We start from the raw sequence: 27,641 nt of genomic DNA, 5'->3' as shown, positions 1-27,641 counted from the left end.
ATTCAGCAGTGATGTGAATAATTGAAATTGTTTCGTTGTTTGACTTGACCACACACAGTGAACCTCGGTTATTTGGCAGTCGTAATCTGATTTCAATCATTGCAGGCTGTCAGATAATAAACACATACTGAGACAAAGAGAAAGCTGAGAAATTCATTACGTAATGGCCATTCTGTTAAAAAATAAGTATCGCCAATTATTATCATCATCAGCAACCAGTCTCTAAAATGCCTTAGACATTATTTAAATTGTTGTAAGTGTAGGCTGTTCTAGTGTCTGGAAATGTCATGTCACCAACCTTCGATGAAAGACGATAAATTCCTAGTGTGATGAGGAATTTCTCAGGAATATTTTGAACGAGTTACTACCAGTACATTGGATGTTCACACTCATCATTAATCACAATTGTTTATACCTGCCCAGAAGATAATGTTAGGCCACTTTCATGCAGGCATATAAAAACATAACACAGTGGTCAGTAATGCTGCCTCACAGTGCTGGGGTCATGAGTTTGATTCCCAACCATCGCCCTATCTGTGTGGAGTTTGTATGACCGCTTGTGTTTGTGTTGGTTTCCTCCCACACAGTGCAAAAACATGGTAAGTTCATTGGCTTCTAAGGAAAAATGGACCTGTGCGTGATCACATGCACCCCAGTTTCCTCAAAAAATACATAAACCAGCGGTTCCCAAAGTGTGCGCCGCAGATCCCTGGGGTGCCGTGGCGCTGTCACATGCGTGCCGCGATCGCCCTCAGAAGAAAAAAACAGAACTTACCAATCCAGCGCCGGATCCTCCTCACTGTTCTCACTGACTGCCGGGCGTGACGTTGAAGGAGGGGAGAGGGACACAGAGTGAGCTGGCAAAGAGGGGGGGACACAGAGTGATCTGATAAAGAGGGGGGGACACAGAGTGAGCTGGCAAAGAGGGGGGGACTCAGAGTGGTCTGGCAAAGAGGGGGGACACAGAGTGGGCTGGCAAAGAGGGGGGGACACAGAGTGAGCTGGCAAAGAGGGGGGACACAGAGTGAGCTGGCAAAGAGGGGGGGACACAGAGTGGGCTGGCAAAGAGGGGGACACAGAGTGAGCTGGCAAAGAGGGGGACACAGTGTGAGATGGCAAAGAGGGGGACACAGTGTGTGAGATGGCAAAGAAGGGGATACAGAGTGATATGGTGAAGGGGTGCAGTAATATGATGAAGGGGCACAATGTGATGGTGAAGGGGTCTAAGTACATCTTACGTCATTTTGACCCAACTACTTAAAAAACGAGACTGCCCAGTAATTATTTTGGCTTAATGGTGCCTTGGAAAAATTATGGTGACCCTAAGGGTGCTTCGAACTGAGAAAGTTTGGGTGCCACTGACATAGACATTAAGGAAGGTAGAATGTAACCGACAATGGTTCAGGGACCAATGACCAATATTTTCTGTACAGCGCTGTAATAACATTTTGCATGTAGCTTTAATATACAATTTAATTCACGTACAAGTATTATCAGCAGAATAAAGGATGTCCTCATATCTCAGTACACGCACTTAAAATAGTTAGCCGGACTGTCAAAACAATTAGGCAAAAGGCTTTAAGTGGTTCAGAATCACCAGGTAGAAAAATAATTTAAAGAACTTGCATGCTTGTAGAAGTAGATTTAAGAGGTACTACAATCATTTTTGGATACTATCTGTTTATATTTCCACTAAACTTAACGTTAACTTTACATTGTTTGATTTGGGCCTCTGCCAGTGTTTAATTCCTCTTTAATTTAGTCACGAATGTTACACATGTATGCATTGTAAGGAACAGCTAACTAGCTGCTGACACAATACAAGGTCTATTCGGTCAGTTACAATGTTAGTTTTGATACATTTTCATATTTCCATTTGTCCTTGATTTAAACTATCAAAGACAGATACATGAAGAAGATTCAGCAGAAATTCACAGATAGAATTCCCCTCTCAGCCTGTCTTTTAAAAGCAACATTTGCAATGCTTCTCTTGGGCCATATCTCATACACAGGGTGAAGTTCCCTTTTATTTAGTCATTACAGATGGACAAATAAAGTTATGTATCATATCGAAAACATGTTTTAACCTCTTCAGTGCTTTGAGTTTCGCTTCTGATTAAAATAATTTGATTCTAGGTAATTTGAATCTTTAATTGATGGTCTAAACAAAAAATAATGGTTTAAATAAAAAAAAGATGTTTAAAAAGAATATGTAAAGGTATGACAAGTCATTGCTAATGTATCTGTTTAAGGTTTTGGTTTCTTTGACATTTATTTCTAGAATTTGTTGTTCCAGAAATACAATTCTCAATTCTGAGTCTATTTTTTCAGCTTAACCTTTGTGAACTAATTCACAGACACTGGACACAAATACTTGATAGCTTATTTGTACACTGAAATATAAAGTTGATATTTGTGTGCTACATGAAAAACCAGACAGTATTTAACTTATGTGCAAAATAGAAAACTAATTTGCACCCCTTGCATTGTAACATGGTTTTGTCCAGGAGACTACTTGCTCAATTTTTTTTACTTAACTTTCCTTAATAAATCAGGCCCCATGTTTGGAGTATTACACAGGTAGGGGGTTTAATACTTGTGCAGGATTGATGTCTCTTTTTATGCAATTATAAACAGAATTTTTTACATAAATTACAATATTTTGTCCAACTGAGAAGGAGCTGAGACTGTGATTCTAATTATCACAATGGCTTAGACTGGTTACACACTACAGATTTTTCAGCCGACTATTGGGTCAATCACACGATAAACGACCGTTCGGACCAATAACGCATTAGTGTGTATACTTAAACAATGAACGATAGTCGTTCCAAAGTACCGATCGCCGCTTCATTGGATTGTTCAGCAGAACTATAAATCTCGTTCCAATCCTGCAGGGTGTATGCACTCACGATCAGGATCTACATAATGTTTACAGTGTCGTGATCATTTCAGACAATGATTATGACAGATGAAGAGCACAGATCTGAGGGTAAATCTTTTACAACATATATAGTGTGTACACATGAATCGGCATGCTGATTGTGACGTTTATTTTTTTACAGTAGTAGGTATAATTGTTGTAGATAACACATTGGTCGGAAAATTCTGTATTGTATTCTCAGCCTTATACCGTGTGTGTGGTAGAAACAACTACGAACGTGACAAACTTGGCCTTGGGTCTATTTGGAGAAGTCTAGCAATGCTTCTGAATCGACATCTAGTCAATGTTCTCATCTCTGCTTAAAAACAGCTCAATAATTAATAATTAATTATTCATATTTCTGTGATATCAGTGTTAAGCTAGGTACACACTACACGGTTTTCATCCAATAATCGGCTCAATCAGCCGACATACGACCGCTCGTTCAAAAGTCGGGTCAGTGTGTGCTGTGACACAATGGTCGAAAGTCTGCCCAAATGGACGATTGTCGCCTCATTTGGTTGGTCCTACCATTTAATATTTTCGTTCCAATCTCGTTTCCGTTGTGTAATGTGTATAAACTTTCGACCGATGTGTACGAAATTGCAATCATTGCTCACGACAACATGGCTGTAAAAAGTCGCTAAAGGGAAGTCCGCTCTTCCTTTTATCTTCTAAAACAAGGCTAGTGTGTATGCAGTCCATGGACCGACCGATCGGACCATCGATCGCATTTAAAATCGATCGGCATAAAAGGTTAGTGGAAAATTCTGTAGTGTGTACCCAGCATTACTCAAACTCTATCTGCTATAGCCATGTGCCCTAGGTGTGGACCTGGAAAGTGAATCAAAACAATTCATTAGTGAGACAAAGTAATTGAAGACTACCTAGATTGACAATCATGGGTCACAACATTAAGAGAAATAGCTAGACTACCAAAATAAACATGATTGTACTTTTATTCATTCTTTAATAATAAGACAAATGTTACATAAAAAAAACTGTTCAGTACTGCCCACTGAGGAAGGAGTTAAATAAATATTTTAAACAAGTTAACCCGTGCATGATACTCATGCATTCTAGTCAAATCAAGATACTTAAGGTCTTAAAAAGGTTCTTGTCATGCATTTGGGCCTAGCCCAGGCCTCCTCAGGGGAAGATCGTTACTTCCCGACGCAAGCGCCCTTTTTAATGTGTGTTCATGAGGTAAAATTACCTCACGAAAATGAGTTTGACCCCTCAACTCGTAAATTTAGCCTTTACTACCCCTCCCACGGGGGGAAGGGGGGATGATGGAAGTTAACTGACTTGACTATTCTAATTTTTTTGTCAAATAATGTCAGTATACCAAATTTCAGGTCAATTGGATGAGCCCTTTCTGAGAAAATATTTTTTTCCACACACACACACACTAACGCACGCCTCTACACATGTGTGTTCATGAGGTAAAATTACCTCACGAAAATGAGTTTGAGCCCTACCAAATTTCAGCCCTTTTTGATTTTTTTTCCCCACACACACTAAGAATTTAGTAGGTCAGTGTATAACTCTGCCCAGCAGGTGGCGCTGCAACTTGTTTTTTTTTCCACACACATACAGACGCCACTAAGCATTTATATATTAGATAATTCTTTTGTTTAGCGGTATAGTGACAACATTGCCCTTCTATTATCTGTTTTTCCAAAACAATGCACCACAAGTGCTTCAAGACATATCCTTACATAGAGACTGACTTATCTGCTTCTGTGCTGAGAACATTGTGGAGACAATAGTTTGACCAACAAGAAACTTACCATATGTGACACAAGATTCTGCATAAATATATCAGTGTACACTACACTACATATTCATAATCTGTTCAGCAGCAATTTAGCTCTTGTATGCTGGATACAATGTATCACTTACTTGGTTATGGTTCTTGACTTATTAAGCGCTTTGCTTAATACGAGAGACGGTGCTGATTGACGTCTTTGTGCCAAGCTCTTCATTTTCTGTAAAAGAGAAATTGATATTTTTTTCTTGAACCATAATTTTTTCTCCCAACGCAAACATGAAGAAGACACCCACAAATAACTATATGGGTTATTCATTACACCGATGGGCTGATTGATTCAGAGAATTAACCTAAGGTGTCGGGAAGGATTTTTTTTTTCACCTGTGAGGTTAGATTGACAGCTGCCTCGCTTGGGGGTTCTGTTTTGCTTTTCTCTAGATCAACACAGCTACAATTTAGAAAATGTTGAACTTAATGGTCTTCTTATAACCCCACTATGTAAATAACATTGTGAATTAGTCACCACAATATTTGGTTAGAATTGTGCAATGAACACATTCCCATGTTAGAGACAAACAGCGTTACATTGATTGCACATTACAAAATTAAATATACTTGTCTCCTGGAACACTGTGTATGTATCTCAGAGATAGGCAACCTGCTACACTTCATCGCTGCATGTGGGGCCCATTAACCTTCGAAAGGGCCACACAATGCGCTTAATCTAAATAATATGTTAAAACAATACATTTAATAACAGAAAGAGACACCTATGTGTAATAACATATTAGCAGGCATTTTAAAGAAGTGTTACAAGCTATAACAAATCTGACTATAAAGCAGAAAGGAGTTGTGGGCCGCAGGTGAAGGCATGCAGGGGCAAACGCAGGATTTTTAAGGGGGGGTTCCCCCACACCCAAAAAAAATTATATATATATAGAGCTGCTGCGTATGCGGCCGCTCATGCGCAGCAGCTCCATTTCGGCGATGCTGAATTGTACAGCAGCTGCGGCGCTGTCAAAGAAGCGCGCGCTGCAGTACTGTATTGTAGTACAATACAGCACCGCCACGGACGCTTCTTTGACAGCGCCGCGGCTGCTGTACAGTACAGTGCAGCTGTGTAGAGGCAATGTTTAGCGCCCGCCCGTTTGTTCGCGGAGGGGTTTCTGGAGAACCAGGAAACCCCCCCTGTGTGCGCCCCTGGCTTGGAGGGCCACTTTCTTGGTTACGTTTTTTAGGGGGATGGCAAGCTTCACTCTTGTATACAGCGGACTGCATTCATAAAACACCCATCCTGCACCCATCTTTGGCTATAACCTTCCCTGCTTACTCAGTTAAATGCTCAGTCCAACACAAGCCAAGAATGCAAACAGAAACCAATGTGCATGTAAAAGCCAAAGGGGCTTGTTTTACTGATCAACGGGAGAACATGCAGACAGGGTCTCTGAGTGATTTTTATCACATAAAATGATCATTCTCTAAACACGATACAAGTTTGCACTTGTATTTGTAGTTTCTATTTAGCTATGGAAAATGCAAGTTACATTTTGGGTCATTACTCCCATGAAGCGAGGCAGAAATCTTGTCTCAGGTCTCAGGTGACGCCGTACTACAGACAATAGAGATTAGGTTCTCACCTACCCAACATGTCTCTCCAGACTTCCCCCAGCGCGCAGGACACCGGCTGCTTTGCAGTAGCTCAATGCAGAAGGATTGTAGGGTCCCATTGATCTCCTGTGCTCCTCCTTGTAGCATGGTGACTGACAGCGTGAGAGAGGTATGGGCAGGAAAGTGACAGCAGCATTCTCCCCCCTCCTGCCCCTACTTCACTCACTGCGTCACAATGGTGAGCAATCGGGGACCAGCAATGGTATGTCCCATACATGCAAATGATAATTAAACAGAGATTGCCTGTTTTACACCATTATCAGAGGTTGAAGTGGAAATTTAAATTGGTAGTATGGAAAATGTAATGGGTATGTAAGTGAATGAAATTTGATTGGTTTACAATGAAGGCAGCAAAGGGGCAGTAAGGCATAACCACCGTATACACCCTCACTTCCACCACTGCCATTAATAAAATAATGTATTTTAGTAACACTTATATTGTAATAGACTAAAGTAACTACAAGGAAAAGAAGACTAGTCGTGAAATTAGAGTGTGGATCAATGCGGAGATACAGTAAATGAGCTTTATGATAGAATGTAAATGGTCAAATAGCAAGTAAATATTCATTTTGTGGTCTACAGGGGAAAGTACATATTTATAAGGTAAACTATCTATAAAGGTAGGACACTTTTATTGGAGATAAATTCACATTAACACTATACAGAATGCTAATGCACTGTGGTGTAAACAATTTCTCCCCTCTAAGATTTTAGACAAGCAGCTGAATACAGCACATAACTCATACTTCCTCTATGCTTCAGGAGTTGCGGTGGATGGGTATGAAAAGAAGAGGTGGGTGGGTTTTGATGACACAATTCAGGTCAATAAGTGGGAGGTACAACTCACCCATCAGGCCACACCCACCCCAGTAAATACTGAGGGGTAAATTTATCATTCCTTCTAAAAAGGAAAATTGGAGGTGTTACCATATCAATCAATCAGGTTCTAGCTAGGATTTTTCTAGCAATTTCTAGAAAATGATAGCTAGAATCTGATTGGTTGCTTTGGGCAACACCTCACTTTTCTTTTTTAGAGAGTTTGATAAACCTAATCATTAGCGACAGGGACGTGGTTTCACAATTTGCTCAGTGTTTCCTGAGGTGGACGGGGCGTTGATAACACAATTTGCATTATCTCCCGCCCACCTTGTTGCAGGGAAGTGCTCTCCTGGAAAACTGCCAAAGTCTCCCCCTAATTTGGGAGTCTCCCGACATTCCGGCAGAGTAGGCAACTGTGTTAACTATTTACTTTCAATATTTACATTTGCTATGGTGTGTACACTTTTCAAAGCTACATTACTGCAGCACACCCAAGCAGTTTATGGCTGCCAGGGCTTGCTGGGACATGTAGTGCCACATATAAAAATGCTATCAGCATGCGGCTGAAATTTTCTGCTGAGGGGGCCAGATTCCCATAGAGAATTCAGCTCCATCCTGAACAGACTATGGCAGGGGCCACCACTCTGTTACAGTGTGAAAAACCCAGCCTGTCAAAGCCTGGTGCTGGTTGCGGCTTTTGCGGGGAGACCCCATGCTATTCGTCCCGCAACATTTGTCCCCCCAACCTGCCCAGGCTGTGAACGCTGGTGCTTAGATCCCTTTGGGGGTGGAGGTGGAACGTTCTTTTATTTATTTATTTAAATCTTTTAACATTGCATAGGTCCATACTAATGATAACTATCTGTGCACCAAGAGTGGAGCATCGGCAAACATAGATCCTTCACAGATGTATCTGCGTCCGCTTCCACCAATAATTGTCTTGCAATTACGTGCACACACCTGTGTTGTACTCTGTTGACCTGCTCTTGTCTCACAGAGAGATGCAAAAAACTTAATATGGACGTACACATATGCAGACTTTATGCACATGTGCAGTATGAAAATCTCTTTATTAATACCCTCCCCCCCCCCAACACACACACACACACACTTTTCAATTAATAGCCTAGCTAGCATTAGTTCTATTCCTAAGAACAGTGCTCCCCAGAGATCGGTCCTGCAGTGCTTCCAGTCACTTCATCTTCTTATCTTCCTTAACATTCCCCTCTTATCTCTCCCTGCTGGCCAAACCTCAGATCGTACCATCCAGTAATAATCCCACTGGCGCCCCCTTCCTGCCACTGTGGAAATATACATTTTAAACGTTCCAATCAGCAATACACATTTTCTGGTGAAGCTCGCCCACTTCTCCACAAACCCCGCCTCTCTCAAAGGCCACGAATCGTGAATATCTAACTGAAATCAGGACAGTTGATTACACCGATCTATTGCAGAAGTGCATCTGGAAACTGCAAAATGGGTCCCATTAAAAATATAGAACTATTCACTATCTCTGGCACCTCAGAGGTCGCATCTGGTCAACTGTACTGCACAAATCATGGCCTAACTACAAAGCACAACCTGCAACAACATTTTAACAATAACTTAGAATGTAATTAGTTTCAATCTTGGACTAGTTTCCTGTTAGTTCAAAGAGTCTTATCATAATCATTATTATTGCAGGTTGTATTTTATAGTTAGGCCGTGTTTTATGAAGTTTCTACTTTATTAATGTTATGTGAGTAATGAAGCTTATTATGTTAATTGATTTATGATTGTTTGGTTTATAAATGTGCATTGTTTGCAAGCACTTGTACCAGAAGAAGAATCATTGTGGGTCCACAACATGCTGTAACATGTGCTTAATACGGTTTACAATGTATAACTTTATTATTATATTATTATTATTATAATTATTACATGCATTATGTGTTATACTGACTAGTATCATTTATTGTTTATTAGTTATCAACTCTAGAAGTGTAGCCTAGGGAAGCTCAACACTCGAACAAATACTGTTTTTATAGTTACTTTACAGAATTAATTTTGCCGTGTGCAATGCTCTCTATATCTAATTTTTGCCATATTGCAGTTTATTTAACCGTTTCACTCTAATTTGATACATTCACTTCAAGGCATCTAGTGTCAAAGTAAATGCTTTACAGCACAATTGTCTGGTGTCACATTAGCTTATTCCCTAACATTTCAAAAAATATTCACCGACAGCTCTGTTACCTAGGAGACAGCAAGCCAATCAGATCTACTGTCTTTGCACTGCTCACCCCTGTCCTCTTCAGAGTATTTTTTTTTTTAAATGATGTCATGACAGATGGATTGTTTGTGATGCATTTGGATGTTTTTTTTTAATTATGCTTATTTCGAAGAATCACGTTTCAATAATCAGTGAAGCTGCAAAAGCACAATGTCTCAGGGGAGTTGAATTAATTCTTGACTTTAATTAAATTGTGATACAATCTGTGCAATAATATTAAATCAATTATGCAATTAAGTTTTGAGACAATAAAGACTATGCAAAGTGGCTCTCTGAAGCTAATTCTGTCGCAAAAATTTGTTTAAATGTTTGAATAATAAAGAACCAATTTTTATCATACTTGCTCATTCTCGCGGAATTTCTGGGTGGGTCTCCCGGACTCCCAGGAGAGCAGGCCAGCGAAGTGGGCAAAATGGGAGCCTCTCTCTCTCTCTCTTTATATATATATATATATATATATATATATATATATATATATATATATATATACATATATATATTTATTGCGAATGACACACTGCGTTGTGGGGCAAAAATGTACTTGTACTTCGCATTCCCTCCGGAATCTCCCGGAATGGACAATTAAAAAGGTGGCAAGTATGATTTCGTATTAATGTGTCTTTTGACTTGGTCTAGTCTCACATTTCAATAAAGCCTCTTGTTTATGGTTCCCATAGCATTCCAATGGCTCTTCTTGGTGATGGAACAAATTTACTTTAGTGAATTTCTATATACAATTTAACATGTGGCAATATCTTTTCTAGTCACCTACAAAGGCAGCTATGTTATGGACTAAACCAGTGGTTCCCAAACTGCATGCCTAGACTCCCTGGGGTGCCTCGGCGATATCACAGGGGTGCCTTGGCCAGAGCCAGTGGTAAGCAAGGCGGGGGACTACTTGGTAATTATTTTGACTTAGGGGTGCCTTGAAAAAATTATGGAGACCCTAAGGGTGCCTTGAACTGAAAAAGTTTGGGATCCACTGGACTAAACCAATATTGATTCTCATGAATATAATTTCAGCCCAAAAAATATATCTGCCTCTGCTGGAGGTAATTGATGCTGAGAAAAACTGTCTAAGCACAGCGCAAAATACCCTTTGGTGACGTTGTATGCCTATATTTGGGTTCATGATTAATTTAAGATATAAATGGGATATTTGAAAAGTTTTATTTAATGAATGACGTAGTGCTACAGTAGTAGGAGGCTGTACTTTGATGTGACATGTCTGCACTGTGCATCACTGTAAAACTAGGCTCACATTCAGTTTGTTGAGGGGTCTCCAAAGACCAGAAATTTGAGAGTAGATTTACTCAAACTTCTAAAACGGTAAACTGGAGGTGTTGCCCATAGCAACACCTCCATATTCCAGCTATCATTTAGAATACAGAATGTACTAGATAAATGATAGCTGGAATTTGATTGGTTAGTATGGGCAACGCCTTCATCTTTTTAGAAACTTTAGTAAACCTACCACATGGTGTCTTTGGATGGACGTGAACTATCTAGCTGCACCTATGCGGAGTGTATCCAATGCACTTTACAAATGAGATCCACTGTGAGCTGGGGAGGGCTGCAGGTTACATATTTTATCTATATTTTATATTATAAGTACATATTTCCCTTTAAAAAGTCTGATAGGTTGTTTTCGCATAACAGTCATAAAACTATTGAAATAAAATTGTTGGCTCAATCTCCGGCCATTCACTTTTCCATGCATCAGTCACAGAGGACAGAGCACCTGAGGTTGGGAAACGTTTAATGCATACCATAATAAAATACATTTTTCTTTAGTATAGCTGACTTGGACGAAATCACAGACGTATTTTATTTCCCCAGACGACCACTTGGCAGTATACTGGAATCAGCACAACGAGCATCCAAGGCATTCATAGAACAGACATCTGTGCAGACCAATCTTCAACTTGCTTTACATTGTGGTTATATCTATACTGCTATTATTTTCACTGCAATCCAGTGCTGGTAAAATGGTGCAAAAATTGTTGCATGCAATGTGTGATAGATTTATAAAAAAAAAAAGACCAGTTATTTATTTTACTGGTGTAGATTTGTTCCCTGTCACTTAATGACAGCAGACATACCTCCAAACAGCGAGCCCTCCAACAATTCATTGATGTGAAGTTTAGTTTTGTAAACACCATTCAGATAATTTAGCAAAAGTAAACGTAATAGCAAATTAAGCGGTAGTTTGGGACCTGTCTGATGGGGTCATGTCATACTTGCCAACTTTTTGTATTTGGCGTCTGGGATCCGCCCCTGTGACGTAATGATGCAAACATTTTACAGCGGGGGGGGGGGCAAATGCAGGCGATAAACTCCCGGGATTCCGTGAGACCCACCCGAAATAAGGGAGTCTCCCGGACATTCCAGGAGAGTTGGCAAGTATGGGTCATGTTGGACAGTTTGCAAAAATCCCGATTTCTGCAAGATAGTCCTGCAATAAAAAGGTGTGTAGCTGCCCTGGAAAGGAGCAATGCCTTATGGGAATTAGTATGATAATGCTGGATGCGGGGACACATTTAGAGTTGGGGAAGTGCATGTCCTAGATCAACTTTAAATTTCAGTGTAAAAATAAAGCTATCAAGTATGTGTATGCTACATGAAAAAACAGCCAGTATTTAACTTGTCTGCAAAATAATAAATTAATATGCACCCCTTGAATTGCAACATGGTTTTGTCCAGGAGAAAGCTTACTCATATTTTAGCCTTACTTCCCTTAATAAATCAGGCCCAATCTGTGCAACCATTCAATAAATATGGCGAAGCAGAGGACAACTTTTCAGGAAAAAATGTGACATCTGTTGTGGTCCAGTTTTCAGAAATGTCCCCTAATCTGTTTAACGTCATACAGAGAAAATATAGAAAGGGGATGGAAATCCTCGGTCACTACACAATATCTATCCCTACTGACTTAGGGGTTCAGCAGTAGTAGGGTGTACGTGGCTGAAGAAGACATCTCAGGACTGGAAGTAAGCATCAAGTGATATATCAGACCCTGGGATGCCATCTAGGCCAGGTATGCCACTCTGATGCTAAGTAGTCCTGGCACTTGTACACAGTGGGGGCATTCATTCTGTAGTACTTCCCGACTATTCCAGGTCTGACTTACTTACTGGTAAAACATAAAACCACAAAATGCCTGCGTACACATTTATGTAGCACACTGTGAGGCTGATGTAGAGTTGTCCGCAAAATGGGCATAAATTACGCTAAAAAGAACACAAAAAAATAAACGATAAACATTTCACACATTTGCAGAACCGCAAACATCTCAATATGAGTCCACCTCGCATCAGCAGCAAACTTACTTACCATAAGTCATCATCGGCAGCATGTATTTGTACCTGCCCTATAGCAAGCACCAAAGATACAGCTCCTGACAGGTGTAAGTCATCATCATAAGCTGGTGTTTGCAACTGCCTTATAGCAAGCACCAAAGATACGGATCTGCCCAGAGCACATTAAGTACAAAAACATACTGATAGGTTAATTGACCTAGTATGTGTGCGTGTGGTAAGAAATTAGACTGTAAGCTCCACTAGTGCAGGGATTGATGTGAATGATTAAATAGTCTCTGTAAAGTGCTACATAATATGTAGGCGCTATGTAAAGAACTGTTAATAAACAATAATTAAATAGGTACACGCCCACTCTCCGCTCCTGGGATGATGATCCACATTAGGTTGCTCGGAGTTCTATAAACTCGTCTCTTTGCCTGAGAACAACATGAAGGTGAAAAATATGTCCCTATAATAGTATAGGGTAAGACCTGAAGTTCTCCACCTCTTATCTGGTGCAATAATCAACTACTTTTGGGAGTGAAAATAGCCATGTGGCCATTTCACAAAGGAAAATGTGGCCTCTACGCCCCTCTATCTCATTTCAACAATCATTTAGTTTTTGTACTTCGCAAAGCAAGCAGCACCAGTGGACATATATCGAACTTAACAAGGAACACCACTACTCCACCCCACTTCTCTTCCTACGTAAAAACTTCAGGTCGTTCGGACCCAGAGGCAGGCTGGGAGCGGGGGGGGGATCTGCCCCCCCCAGGCTGGTCCCATAGTGGGCTATCTTGGGCTGGGTCACGGGGCCACCTGCATTTTTTTTCCTTTAAATTGTTCTTAATAGGCTGCTGAGTCGAGTCTTACCTCCGGGCTAAAATTTGCCAGCCAGCCCCTGTCCGAACCCTTGCTCTTTGGTGAAAAACTGGGCTCACATGTATCAATTGACGTGCATGACTGGAACAAATCATCATCACCATTTATTTATATAGCGCCACTGATTCCACAGCAGTGTACAGAGAACTCACTCACATCAGTCCTTGCCCTATTGGGGCTTACAGTCTAAATTCTCTAACACACACACACAGACTAGAGTCAGTTTGTTAGCAGCAATTAACCTACCAGTTTGTTTTTGAGGTGTGGGAGGAAACCGGAGCACCTGGATGAAACCTACGCAAACACGGGGAGAACATACAAACTCCTCACAGATAAGGCCATAGTCGGGAATTGAACTCATGACCCCAGTGCTGTAAGGCAGAAGTGCTAACCACTTAGCAACCTTGCTGCCCCAATGCAGTGTCTCAGTTATTTTGCACTTGGTCAAAACCTGCGCTGTGAGTAGGTGACAGGTACATTTTAATAAAACAAACACCAGCAGGTAAATAAATGCTTGCACATTTTAGAAAGTGTCTATCATTTGCAAAAGTGGCGTTCTCAGTAAGTTCACAGGGATGCCAGGAGTTTAGAGAGGATTTTGAGAACAAATCCAAGTTTTAAGAACTCAAATCCTCTCCTTCCAGTAAGGATCTGGCTGAATGCTAACACTTCAAAGTACTCAAATAACTGAGATCTCTGGATATGTTATTATATTTTATGGTACCTGCCTTTTAAAAGCCAGAATCTGAGCACAACCTGCGTCTGACAAACTTCTCTAAGTTCAGTAATCATTAGACAAAGGATTTCAAACCGCATAAGGCTTTGTCCAAGACTTACACTGTTGCTTGAAGATTAATGCTGATGTTACTAAAATGTTGACATAAGTTGGAAACAGAGTAAATCAAGGGCCCTATGTACTGTGCCACAAAACAGACCTGCAAATATCCAGGGAGGGTGGAATTTTCCTTACAAATAAAATTTCTGACTAGAAATAAATATGGAATTGGCAGGAGAATTGTATGCTTTTGATTCTCCTGGAAAATATCAATGTACTTGTCTATTGGAAAACGACCTCTAAATATAAAAAGTAACTAAGGCCACACTGAACTATTTCACAGGCAAAAGTAATGTAACAAAAAAGGAGGAACTGATGCAAAGTACTTAAAAATACAGTACAAAGGTGGCATGTGTTCCGGAGAGATAAGCGGCAGAATTTATGGCGCTCAAATCGCTCCATGCTGACACACTGAAGTGAATGGAAATCACTCATCCTCTGTCACTTGAGAGAGATTAAGCTTTGAAGAACTTTCTCAGCTGTATGAAATATGTTCTGACACATTGGGGCAGATTCAGTTAAGAGTGCAGTCCGGTAGGAGGCTCGCATGAGACTCCTGGTTAAAATCTTCGCTCATAGTGATGAACACAGAAATAAGCGAAGATTTATGTAGCGCAACTGCAGGTACGGTGCACTCACTATTACCTTGGGTGAGGTTCCTATGGGACTTCTCTCTTAATTGAATATGCCCCCCTGAATGAAACAAGAGGACAAATAGTGTTGTGACATAGAGGTTATGTCTGGTACTATGACTTTCGTAGTCCATTTCTATAGGTGGGCACGTGAGGGATTGCAGACTAACTGTCACACTATATAAGTCATACAGGTATTATGCCCTTTTTACATTTCCTACGAGTGTACCTGTCGTTAGTGGAAACAAACATTTTGTGGGTTGGATCAATATTGATGACATATAGCCCCATTCTTCACAATTGTCACTAGTAAAGATCCGCAAATAATTCAAACCGGCTCCAGATTTTTCAAGTTCAAGGATGTTGAACCATTAAAATTAAAAAATGAACCCATTAAAATTGTCATTTTTGGGCCTGTTCAATTTGAGTTTAATTGCTGTAGTTCAAAGTTTGTTAAAATAAATGATAAAATGATGAATGTTCAAGGTTAAATGGCTACACTTTATAGTTTCTGAAACCTTTACTTTTATTTGAACGGCGAACATTGCTATGTCTAACCTTTCTAAAATTTTGCTAAATTTTTTAGTCTAAAGTTCAATCATTTATCACATATTTTAGAACTTCAGAGCCCATTCGAACATCTCTAGTCACTAGCTCCTGGAAGCAGTTTTTATGAATGTTGGGTTTGACCTCAATAATGACCTTCACGAGAGATGATGTCATTGTGCACAGAGCGTTCCTATTCACTTATTATACTATAGGTATAGTTAAAGGAGATGGCCTCCTTTAGATTACTTTAAGTTATTGGCTAGTGCATGTCCTCCTGCAACATTTACTAAATGCATTTTGCTTTAAGTTTCTGACTTCCTTCTGTGCTTTTCAGCCACATGTTTATATCACTAAGCTTGGCTTTTCAGTTTACCTCTGGCCAGGTATTCCCTGCTGCTGCCAATCCCCTCAACCAATCACAATAAATGTTGCAATGCAGGCTTTCCGTCCCTTTAAACTTGATTTTACATTCTGTCTGTTCCAAATAGATCACATTTAAATAATTTAGAACAGTCATTTGGAGGTTGTATAATGCGTGATGTTTGGCTGATTCCGTTGAACACACCCAAGCTGGACAACTAGATCTCCATGTGTGTGGCCAGCTTTCCAACCTGTTGTTAAGTCTCTGGTTACTGTATACAAACATTACTGAAAATGTTTATCTATAAACCATGCTAAGCTTATAAAATAATCAAGGCTTTGTGATAAGACAACTTCCTAAATACATTAAGAAGTAGAAGTAAACAGACTTATCTAGTCTTCTAAGCTAGTCATGCAGAACTCATTTACCATAGATCTCAAATAAGGAGACTTTAGAAATGTGTTTTGCATTAGTATATATTCCTGGTCTGACTGTTTGCTCTCCTTCTGCTAGTAAGCTTTAAGTGTGTATACAAACGTTCATGTATTTCTTTTTTATTTAGTGGCTTCAAACTCAAAACATATTCCTTGAACATGTCAATTGGTGTCAACCTATGTCTGTCATGCGGTTTCTGTTTTGCAAGACATTAAATCAGATGCTCAGAATTGTTGACTCAGTTAGAAAACTAAATAACTCATTCTATTTTGGCTTTGTAATATTTTATATTTAATAGCACAAAGATCTGGCTACAAAAACAAAGGGATTCATAATATGGACCAGGGATTTAGCCCACAGGAACATGATATTAAAAAGTATGATAGTAAAAAGTGAATGAAAAGGCCAAGATAAGGGAAAATTGGTAACCTGAAGGGTGGGAATTGGAAATCACAAGAGCACATTTATAAATTTGTACTCAGTTTAGGTGCCTTTTTCCTCAAAATATTTGCGCTGCAATGTAAATATTCTGGAGATCAGTCAGTTTTATAATTCAACAAATAAATAAGCTGTTTGTAGTACAGCAATGCCCAAAAGTTTTGAGAATGAGACAATTATTGGTTTTCACAAAGTTTGATGCTTCTGTGTTTTTGGACCTTTTTGTCAAATGTTGCTATGGTATACTAAAGTAAAATTACAAGCATTTCATAAGTGTCAAAGGCTTTTATTGACAATTACATTAAGTTTATGCAAAGAATCAATATTTGCAGTATTGACCCTTCTTTTTGAAGACCTCTGTAAATCGTCCTGGCATGCTGTCAATCAACTTCTGGGCCACATACTGACTGATGGCTGCCCATTCTTGCCTAATCAATACTTGGAGTTTGTCAGAGTTTGTGGGTTTTTGTTTGTCCACCCGCCTCTTGAGGATTGACCACAAGTTCTCAATGAGGTTAAAAACTGGGAAGTTTTCTGGCCATGGACCCAAAATTTCGATGTTTTGATCCCAGAGCCACTTAGTTATCACTTTTGCCTTATGGCAAGGTGCTCCATCATGCTGGAAAAGCCATTGTTCATCACCAAACTGTTCTTGGATGGTTGGGAGAAGTTGCTCTTGAAGGATGTTTTGGTACCATCATCATCACCATTTATTTATATAGCGCCACTAATTCCGCAGCGCTGTACAGAGAACTCACGCACATTAGTCCCTGCCCAATTGGGGCTTACAGTCTAAATTCCCAAATACACACACAGACTAGGGTTAATTTGTTAGCAGCCAATTAACCTACCAGTATGTTTTTGAAGTGTGGGAGGAAACCGGAGTACCCGAAAGGGAAACCCACGTAAACTCAGGGAGAACATACAAACTCCTCACAGATAAGGGCATGATCGGGAATTGAACTCATGACCCCAGTGCTGTAAGGCAAAAGTTCTAACCACTTAGCCACCGTGCTGCCGATTCTTTTTTTCATGGCTGTGTTCTTAGGCAAAATTGTGAGTTAACACTGCAAATATTGACTATTTGCATAAACTTAATTTAATTGTCAATAAAAGCCTTTGACACTTATGAAATGCTTGTAATTTTACTTCAGTATACCATAGCAACATCTGACAAAAAGGTCTAAAAACACTGATGCAGCAAACTTTGTGAAAAACAATATTTGTGTCATTCTCAAAACTTTTGGCCATGACTGTACAGACCAGTTTTATTCAGTAGATAAGAAGGTGGAAATGATCCATTCAATAAATAGCTCCCCAAATCTATATGTACCTACAACACTACCAACCATATTTGATTTTATACTACAAAGGATTTCAATTATTCCCATCTTTTCCTATTACCACAGATGTATTAAATTATTAATAATGTATGTTCTGCTCAGGTGAGTTCCTCACGGAATTTACAAGGGGGATTTCACTAACTGTGTAGACGTCAAGAATCTCAGGAAGACACCAGAATAGACACTGGTGATATTGATCCATGTGAACCGGCCATTTGACTTACAATGTCAGTAGATAAAACTACTATTGGCCATGGGTCCTGTTTAAACCCTTCACGACAATCGCATTTATCGCTTGTCATGGTCATAATTCCACCACTGAAATTAAATGGAGAAGGTCTGCCATCTATCTCTTCCAGCCATGAAACCCATGCTATCGCTCTAAACACACTCGATATGGTCCTCCACTGAACTATAAAGCTGTCATCCCACATGAAACCTCCAAAACTGATCTCTAAAAAATCACAACATAACAAAAATTGTACGATAATCAACAGGTTTATCTAATTTTAACAAAGTCGTTTTCTCTGAACATATCCTAGGGATATCGGTGCTACAACTGCCTTCTGGAATAGTTTACAGAGAGCAAGTGAAAGTACTTCTGTTACTTACACTCAGGGAAGGCAAATATTTCAGCCTGTAACATGCAAGTCTCCATTGTGTCTATGTAACCGGTGTGCTCAAAATTTAAAGTAGGAGTTCAAAATAATTATTAATTAGAGTAATTAAAGGGTCACACAACTTAAATGCAAATACATATATACTTGCATTGAAGTTTAGTGGCCCTTTAATTATTCTATCGATATGATCTTGCGACAATATATATACATATATTGCCACAAGATCAGGCCAGGGGTGCCGTCTCCTAGGGTAAACAGTTGCACTTCAGGTGCATCAGCTGAGTTAAAAAACACCAGTCCAGCAGTGCCTAGGTGTAAGTAGCCGCAGCTAGTTTTAATTAGCAACATAAAAATAAACAAAACATAAACATAAATTCTAGCCTGTCCGGTTCTAAATAATACAATAAAGAGAATTTCTTCTCTAAGGTGGAGGGACCTAGTGTGCTACAAACACAAAATAACAGAACTAAGAAGTATTAATTTCAGTGTCTCTCAGCAGGCCTCTGACCTGTTCCCCATGTAGTGAGACACTGAGGAAACAGCCTCACAGCTTTTTAACTACTCCTCACAGGTGGAACTCCTGATTAGCCAGCAACTAGCTAGCAGGCTGGAAGACCCCAATTAGATAGAATGGAGCCGGCCCTTCTCTCTCCATTTGTAACCCCAGGGACGCTTACACTGACTTTTCCTAGAGCTGAAAACAATTTTTGGAAAGCTCATTCCCAAACACAAGCAATTCGCCAGAGGTTTTAAAACACATAAGACACAATCCTGGGACATACATATCTGCCCTCAACAATATATCAATATATGTATTTATATATATATATATATATATATATATATATATATATATATATGTATACATATATATATATATATATATATATATATATTCTTTGATTTGTAAGTCAACACAGTTGGAGATTTTGTCGACTGTGAAGGTGTACCAGTATAAGTAGCTCAAGTGGGAGTAGGATAGGCTCCAATAAATAGGTGGGTTTTCAGAGAGCATTTAAATATTTGAAGACTGGGGAAGCATGATTGGTTGTCGTAAGGAATTCCACAAGTGTATAGTACATGGCAGAAGCCTTGTAGGCAGAAGTGAGAAGTGGCAATCAGGGAGGAGGTGAGGTGTAGGTCAGGAAAGGATCTGAGAGGATGTGAGGGAGAGTATTTTGAGATGAGGTTTGAGATGTGATGATAAGGGTTTTGTTGATGAGGATGAGTAATAGGATTCTGGGGGATATGTGGAGCCAATTTTAAATTTGCAGCTCTGATCTGGAGCAACAATTGAGAAAGATCCGTCTTACTGTGGTATTTAGGACTGATTGAAGTGGAGACATTTGGGTGAAGGGATAGGAAGCCTGAGAGATTGAAAAAATGGTGGTGTTGCTATAGGTAACTGGTGACTGTGGGAGCAGGGGAAGATAATAAGCTATATTTTGGACTTATTGAGCTTTAAGTAGCTTTGTGACATCCATGTGGAGACAGAAGAGTGACAGTTGGCCACAAGAGATAGCAGAGAGGGAACAAGTCAGAAAAACAGAGGTAGATTTGGGCATTACCAATGTAGAGGTAGAATTGGAGGATCAATTAGTGAATTAGTTTACCAAGAGATGAGGTGCACACTGCACAACAAGAGCCTTGTGGGACACCAACAGGTGTGTGAGTGGAGAGCAGATGTGCCAGAGGTAGAGACAATAAAGAAGTAGTTCGAAATGTAAAATGTGAACTAGGAAACTATCACAAACGCCAATGGAAAAAAGAGCATTCAGGAGAAGAAGGTGATCAACAGTGTCAAAAGCAGCCAAGAGGTTCTGAAAGATGAGTATGAAGAAGTGACCCTCAGACTTTGCTGTTAGTACATTGTTGATACCTTTTGTGAGGGCAGAATGTTGGGGATGGAAGCCTTTTCCAGAGAGTCAAGAAGGGAGTGAGAGGAGAGATAGCAAGATAGATGGTTGTACATCGGTCACTCAAGTAGTTTGGAGGCAAAGGAGAGGAGAGTAATACAGCGGTACTTGGAGAAAAGATGGTATTTTTAGGATTTGTGAGATGCATGTTAAAGGGGGGATGGGATTGTGCCAATGGAGACAGGTTGAAGAGGTGGGCTAGATGTGGGCATGCAGATGCGGAGAGGGAGCATATTTGTGTTAGCCGAGACACTGAGGTTGTCAATGGGAATGTTAAAATTGCCTAGTATAAGGGTAGGTTCTAGCGGATTCAGTGGATTTTTTTTTTGCCAACCTGAATTAGTAACAGAGGCAGGGAGTCTAACAAACTCCGGGTTTTCACCAGGGAACCACGCAAGGTGGTTTAGGCTTCTCTGCTGATGGGTTTGAAGGTTGTGGTTCCCTGCTCTACCTTCAGGCATGACAAGCTGGCATCAAACAGCAAGAAGAGACTGGTCAACGCAGTCAAGACTGGCACACAAATAAACTCCAGAGTGCCAAATCAGAAAATGGAAGGAGTATCAGAACAAGCTGGGTGGGCAATAATCAGGAGCATAAACAGTATCAAATGACAGGCAGAAGAGAGGTCAGGAGTGGTCCGGGTCAGAATTCACAGAAATCAGTCACAAGATGTACAAGAATGCTGGAATAAAGGTCTGAAGCCTAATACTCTGGCACAAGCCTGTGTGTACAGAGTTGGTTTAAATAGCTGAGCTGATGAATAGGGTGGGCCTCAGATCAGCAGTCACATGACAACAGGTTCAGAACTCTTAAAGGGCCATGCGCCTCCTGTTGTTCAGAGTAGGATTGTGGCACAGGGTTCAGTACCTGGAACAGAGGTGAGAGCAGAGGGAGCACACCAGACAGCAGGTTTGAAAAGTAACAGTCGGACTCCGATGTTTGACAGTCGGTGGCTCAAAAGATACTAAATAAGTGAGCCAGGCACATATATGTCAAGGGATTGGGAAACAAGACCTGGGAGGGCAATAAATGACAGTAAACATAGGCAGATGGTGTGGACTTCAAAGGAAGAAGAGAGGGAGTGTTTTGGGGGTATGGCTCAGAAGTTAAAATATATAAAATGTAGGAGGACTACCCCCCTGCCTTGTCTGCCTCCAGGTCTGGGAGTGTGGCTGAGTCAAATATAGGATAGAACTATAAGAGCCATAGTATCAGAAGAGGTAAGCCAGGTGTCTGCAATGGCAAGGAAGTAGTGGTATTTAGAAATGCACACATTATGGACAGATACAAGTTTGTTACAAATAGGTCTCACGTTCCAGAGTGCACAGGAAAAGCAGAGGTAGGGTCGTGGAGAGATGTGAAGGTTAGGGTTGAAGGGATTGGAAGTTCAAAGTGGGAAGTTGTGGGGTGGAGAGATGAACAAGAGCAAATAGAGGGGATTGCAAAAGGCACAAGGTTAGGTGAGATGTCGGTAGCAGCTATGAGACAACATAGGATGGTTTGTGGTTGTGGTTGTGAGGTTTGTGGATGTTTGTGTAGGTCGGTGAGTGGGTGGGTGGAAACAAAACTCTAAAGGTGCACACTAGTGAGGAGGGATGCAGAAATAAGGAGAGGGGAAGTAGAAATAGGAAGCTGGAAGGAGAAGAAGCGTTTGGAAAGAAGTGTGGTGAAATTAGTAGTAAAGTAGGTAAGTAGGAGAAAACAGAGAAAGTAAATTGAGTAGGTGTATGGTGGAGTGATGTGACAGATGTGGATGAATGTGGATTAGTTGGAGAAGTTATGGAAAAAGAGTGGGAAGGAACTATTAACCCAGGTAGTGTAGGGCAGTGGAGGACGTGGAGTCTTCTTTGCCGCCCGTTTGGCTGGGGTAATGAAATAGACAGCTCTGTTGTTTGGACACGTGATCCCGGACAATAAGAGTTGTGCTGAGTGTGTCTAGTAGCTGAATAGAGATGGTATGGCAGAAGATCCTTGAAACAATCTTCTTTTTGGTGATGATGATCCTCAGTACTACCAGTACTACTAGATCCTTTGTACTTCTGTGATACATATTTTTATCTAGATATATAAAAGCTAGTAATGACAATCACAAATATAAATTCTACAGAAATGTTTGAAGAGCTCATGAAATGTAAATATATGATACAAGACTGTTCCTTTTTTTTTCCTACGCACAACAGACTTCCTCTCAGTAAGAGATAGGGACCGCAGGGAAGCTTTCAGACCTGATAACAGGGAACAATGTCTCCCATTAAGGCAGTAAACGTGTTCCATGGGCACTTTCACACACATGCACTGGGAAAGTATTAAAGCATGATTTCCAATCACTTTACATGTATTGTGATTTTACCAAAATAAACTATTGTACTGGGGGCATCCATTAATGCACGAGATATAGGTCATGATGCGCTCTAGAATTTTAGAAAGCAATTGTGGAAACAAGCTCACAACAAACCACTGATCTTTTTCTTAATGCAATTAAGGTGAGAGTGAGCTTAGAAAAGTCAAATGTTGCATCTCCTGTCAAGTATGAAAGTATATCAATACATTTGTGGGCTATTCATATTGTATCAACTGGAGCTGGTGCCAAAATACTGATAAAGATTTTACTTTAGTAGAAGTTTTTCTGTGAAGTACAAGATCATTTGCACCATTTCAACAGCTTTTTGTAAACAATGAATCCAAATGCAAAACTATAAACACTGTGGAATTCTCTTAATACTACAATGTTGTGAGATTACACATTATTATTATTATTATTATATTTTATTTAAAAAGCACTAGCATACAATGAGGGAACATGACACAAACAAATTAAATACAATTACATGCAACAGAAGGTAAAGATCGCCCTCCCCAAAGGAGCTTACAACCTAAGAGGTTTGGAGAACACGTGATACATAAGGATGCGTAACAGGGGCGCACGCAGGGGGGATTTCTGGTTCTCCAGAAATCCCTCCCCTCCGCAAACGAACGGGCACTAAACATTGCCCCTACACAGCAGCACTGTACTGTACAGCATCGCCAAAATGGTGCTGCTGTGTACGCGTGGCCGCATGCGCAGCAGTTCTCTCTCTGTCTATATTTTTTTTTGTGGGGGGGGAAACCCCCGCTTAAAAATCATGCGTTTTCCCCTGCGTAATAACAACTGTAGCTGGTGGTGCAGAAGGTGCTTGTGCTTACTACAAGGTACAAACATTATCACTTTGCAAGTAATTAAAAAGTCCAAACACAAGTAATTTTTTTTTTTTTATATCAATCAAATATGTCTTTTGTGCTGCTACCACAGACTTATTGGCACTAAATCAATTTTTAAGTCGGTAAATATAACAAAGCTGCTGTAACTGCAATGCTAATAGCAACACAACATAAAACTTTTGGCAAGTGGCAGGTTGAGTTGCTGATCCGTAAAACGTCTGGAAAATTATCAGTGTGTGTACTGGAACCACTGCTATCATAGGATTCTACGAACCTTAATTATATATTTAAGATGCGGTGAACACAGCACCAGCAAATCATATAGCATAGCAATCATGTATGTTTATATATCTACTGGCATTAACTCTTCCACCCTCCAAGTGCAAAATGCTCTCACATCACATGTCACATCCTCCTTCCTATCTTTTAAATAACAGTTGAACTTAGCAGGGAGCCAGGACTGCTGTGAGCTTTTAACTTTGTTGCAACAATGTTGACGCATACGGAGGGACACATAACCCTTTGAGCTGCTGAGAAGCCGATAGATTTAAAAGTTGGTACCAAATTGGCGGATTGCTGGATAATTTAGTATTCACTGCCCTGGGATCTCTTTAAAACAATCTGCCAAGAGAAATAGTTCAATTGAATTGTTTTTCTACTTAAAATAGCGCCACATATATCATTAGTAGCACTGAGAGGTAATAGCAGGACTTTGTTCTGCGAATAACTATGTAGTAAAGGAGGTACAATTTCCTAAACTGGAAATGGTAAAGAGGGAACTTGACATTGTGACACTACCCTCTAGATAAACAGAGATTTCCTTATACTGGGTGTTTTAATTAAGTTACACTGGAGAGCATAGCAGACAATGAGATGATGGACCAGATATATTGTAAATAGGTGTCTAAACATAGCTGGTATAACCAGTTCCCTACAGACAGGTCTTCATTGGACTAATGCAGTAACTGTGAGCTCTGAGATGAACAAAGCAGCTTGACAGGGATCTCACCTTTATCATACCCAGAACAAACAATATGACAGGTGTTATGGAAGCCTGGTCTGTGATCTTCACCTTCTGAAGTGTCTGTTACCTGCTGATTGGCTATAACAGTGTTAGAACTGAACAATCAGCCACAAATCTGGAGTTCGCTCTCTTCCATTCTCTTATATTGGGATACAGGTGCACAGTATACAATATGGAACACTTACAGCTTACCCTTGTAATATAACAGAGGGACTGCCTACATCCGTTACCTGCCATGATAAACCTCATTTTAGCTTATAACACTAACCAACTTTTCTTCTCTTCAGCGTAAACAGTTAGGTAGAGCTTTAATTTGTAACAAGGTAAAACGTATCAATTCAGAGGTACATATTGTTTGTTTTAGATGCAAATAAGTAAACTATAGATTTTTAGAGGCTTATTAACGTCCTTCTTTGACTCCCCTTCCATCACCATATTTTTTTCTAATAAATTATTATAGAAACATTTTGCTATGGCTTCAGTAATGTATAAGGATAAATAAATGCATAAATATGGTTGTTAATTAAAAAAACATTAAATATATTTACGTTAGGTCCTGTTTAATGTGCTCTGTAACTCCCACTGTCTGGCGCTGCGAATACACAGCAATGACAATAATATTATTAATAATAATAATAATAATAATAATAATAATAATAATAATAATAATTAGAGTAATAATATATTGCAATCCTTGACATGAGCTAAGATTATAGAAAGAGGACACCTATACAGGCAAAGTGCTCCCTTTCTGCAATTATCTACTAGTCATCCTTAATCATAATAAAAATACCTAACATATGTCTATAAATATTAATATTCAGAGACAAATATGGGTTAATTTCTAGGAGGTATTTACAAATTACAAACAACATTGAATCCACTGTATTATTAATGTAAGTGTGAATATTACAGCTCATATTATCATGAAGTTGCTGCTATAATGAAGCCATATGTCAGCCTCCTGTAGTAACCTCTGTGCACAGAGACTGTGTGTAATAGCAATTTCCCTTTTTTCTTATTTGGACTGAAAGAAAATTAATTTGCTAAATAAGCAAATATAAGATAAACTGCTTACAGTAACATTATGAATATTAAGTATTTGTGTGTGTTTTGTATGTGTGTATAGAGACAGAAAAATAGATAGATAGATAGATAGATAGATAGATAGATAGATTACAGTAAATAAATACATATGGAAACACACATGTACAAATTCCCTAGATGCCCTTTATGCTTAGCATGGAGTGCACACTTGTCAATAAATAGACTGGCACCAGGCACCAACACGTCTCAGTTACTGAGTATCTGACATGTAACATCAAGAGCGCAGGCAATGCTTATGCGAAATGACTCTCAAATGGTCCCCAAGGAGTCAACACCGAGTCTAAACACCCTAATACAGCAACCTGTTAAATAAATATTTCACTCTGCCATCCAAAGGATTAACACAACCACAGCTGCTACAATGACCATAGCAAGCTCAGGCAACCTGTGGCGATCTAGCTGATGTGGAACTATAGGTCTCAGCATGTCCTTGCAGCCAGAGGCTAGCAGGGCATGCTGGGACTCTTAGTTCCCCAACAGCTGGATGGCAACGGATGAGGCAAAGCATCCCGACCTCTGGTATAATACATTTACCAGTGCCATCATTGGAATAATTACCTTTCTGTTTTCTGTGTCCCCGGATATTTTCAGCTCTCCAGACAAGGATGAAGATCGAGGTTGTCCTACATTGTCCTGTTGAGGTGACATAGCTTCCATTAAGATATTTCCAAATAATCCCACAATGTGTCACTCATAGTCGGGAGACTGACAGTGGAGCAGAGATAGGGAGAGTGCTGGGAGCACACAGGCATTGCTGGCTCTACTGAGCTCCGGCTATAGTGAGATCACATTCTAGTACTGCATGAGCCGCCCCTCTCCTCCCCTCTGTCCCTGCTACCTCCTGACGCAGAGACATAACACTACCGCACAGAGCTGGTACTGAGAGGAGACAGGAGCAGGTCGTTACATCATCACATCCAGCGCTGCTGGTTTCATTGCAAAGGCATTTACGTGCTATTTTATAGTGCAGTTAAGTATACCTTCATAGGCAGTTAAACACATGATTTGTAGGTATTGTTTTAAATGCATACTGTTCATCATTTGGATCTAAACCTGCCACTTGCCCCCCTTATATCCCCAATTGTTCCTGTGTTGATGTCATTTATAAAGTTGTGTCGATAGACAAATAGATACCTTTCCATCAAATATAAAATATATCGCAGCACTCACCTGTATTTTGTTATGTGTTTCACTGCTTAGTGGTGTTTGTATCATAGGGGTATATTCAATTGTTGGCGTTACACGTAAAAGTAACGCGGCGTGCGCACTATTACCGTTATTACGGAAATAGTGCGCTCAATTACCATTATTACGGTACCTTTAACGCTGGATTTCAGCTCGCTGCTCAGGGAGCTGCGAGCTGAAATCCGGCTTAGTATTAACGTAATAACGGTAATACTTTTAACGCTGCGGGAAAATCAAACAATTGAATATGCCCCTTTGTATAGTAAGCTGTGGTTTAGTATAATTTGTATCCATAAGTTAGTAGTATATGGGGTTTATCATTGGTGGCTAATGGCCAGCAGTAATTATCATTTTGTACCGC

At 39.9% G+C, this 27,641-nt stretch overlaps 1 protein-coding gene across 1 annotated transcript in view; it reads right to left on the bottom strand.

The window, feature by feature from the left end:
• ARHGAP20 (Rho GTPase activating protein 20) overlaps nt 1-26,914 on the bottom strand; it is a 98,113-nt gene extending 71,199 nt beyond the window's left edge. Inside the window, exons 1-2 of the mRNA XM_075198888.1 lie at nt 26,654-26,914; nt 4,829-4,914 (exon numbers count right to left, since the gene is read on the bottom strand). Coding sequence (XP_075054989.1) covers nt 4,829-4,914; nt 26,654-26,752 — 185 coding nt within the window. The 5' untranslated portion in view covers nt 26,753-26,914. The remainder of the gene's footprint in view (nt 1-4,828; nt 4,915-26,653) is intronic.
• Between the last annotated feature and the right edge of the window lie 727 nt (nt 26,915-27,641).

Source organism: Mixophyes fleayi, chromosome 2 (genome assembly GCF_038048845.1).
Source record: "Mixophyes fleayi isolate aMixFle1 chromosome 2, aMixFle1.hap1, whole genome shotgun sequence".
Classification (NCBI taxonomy): Eukaryota; Metazoa; Chordata; class Amphibia; order Anura; family Limnodynastidae; genus Mixophyes; species Mixophyes fleayi.
The sequence above is the reverse complement of the archived record's forward strand: the minus strand, read 5'-3'. Positions and strand labels throughout refer to the sequence as shown.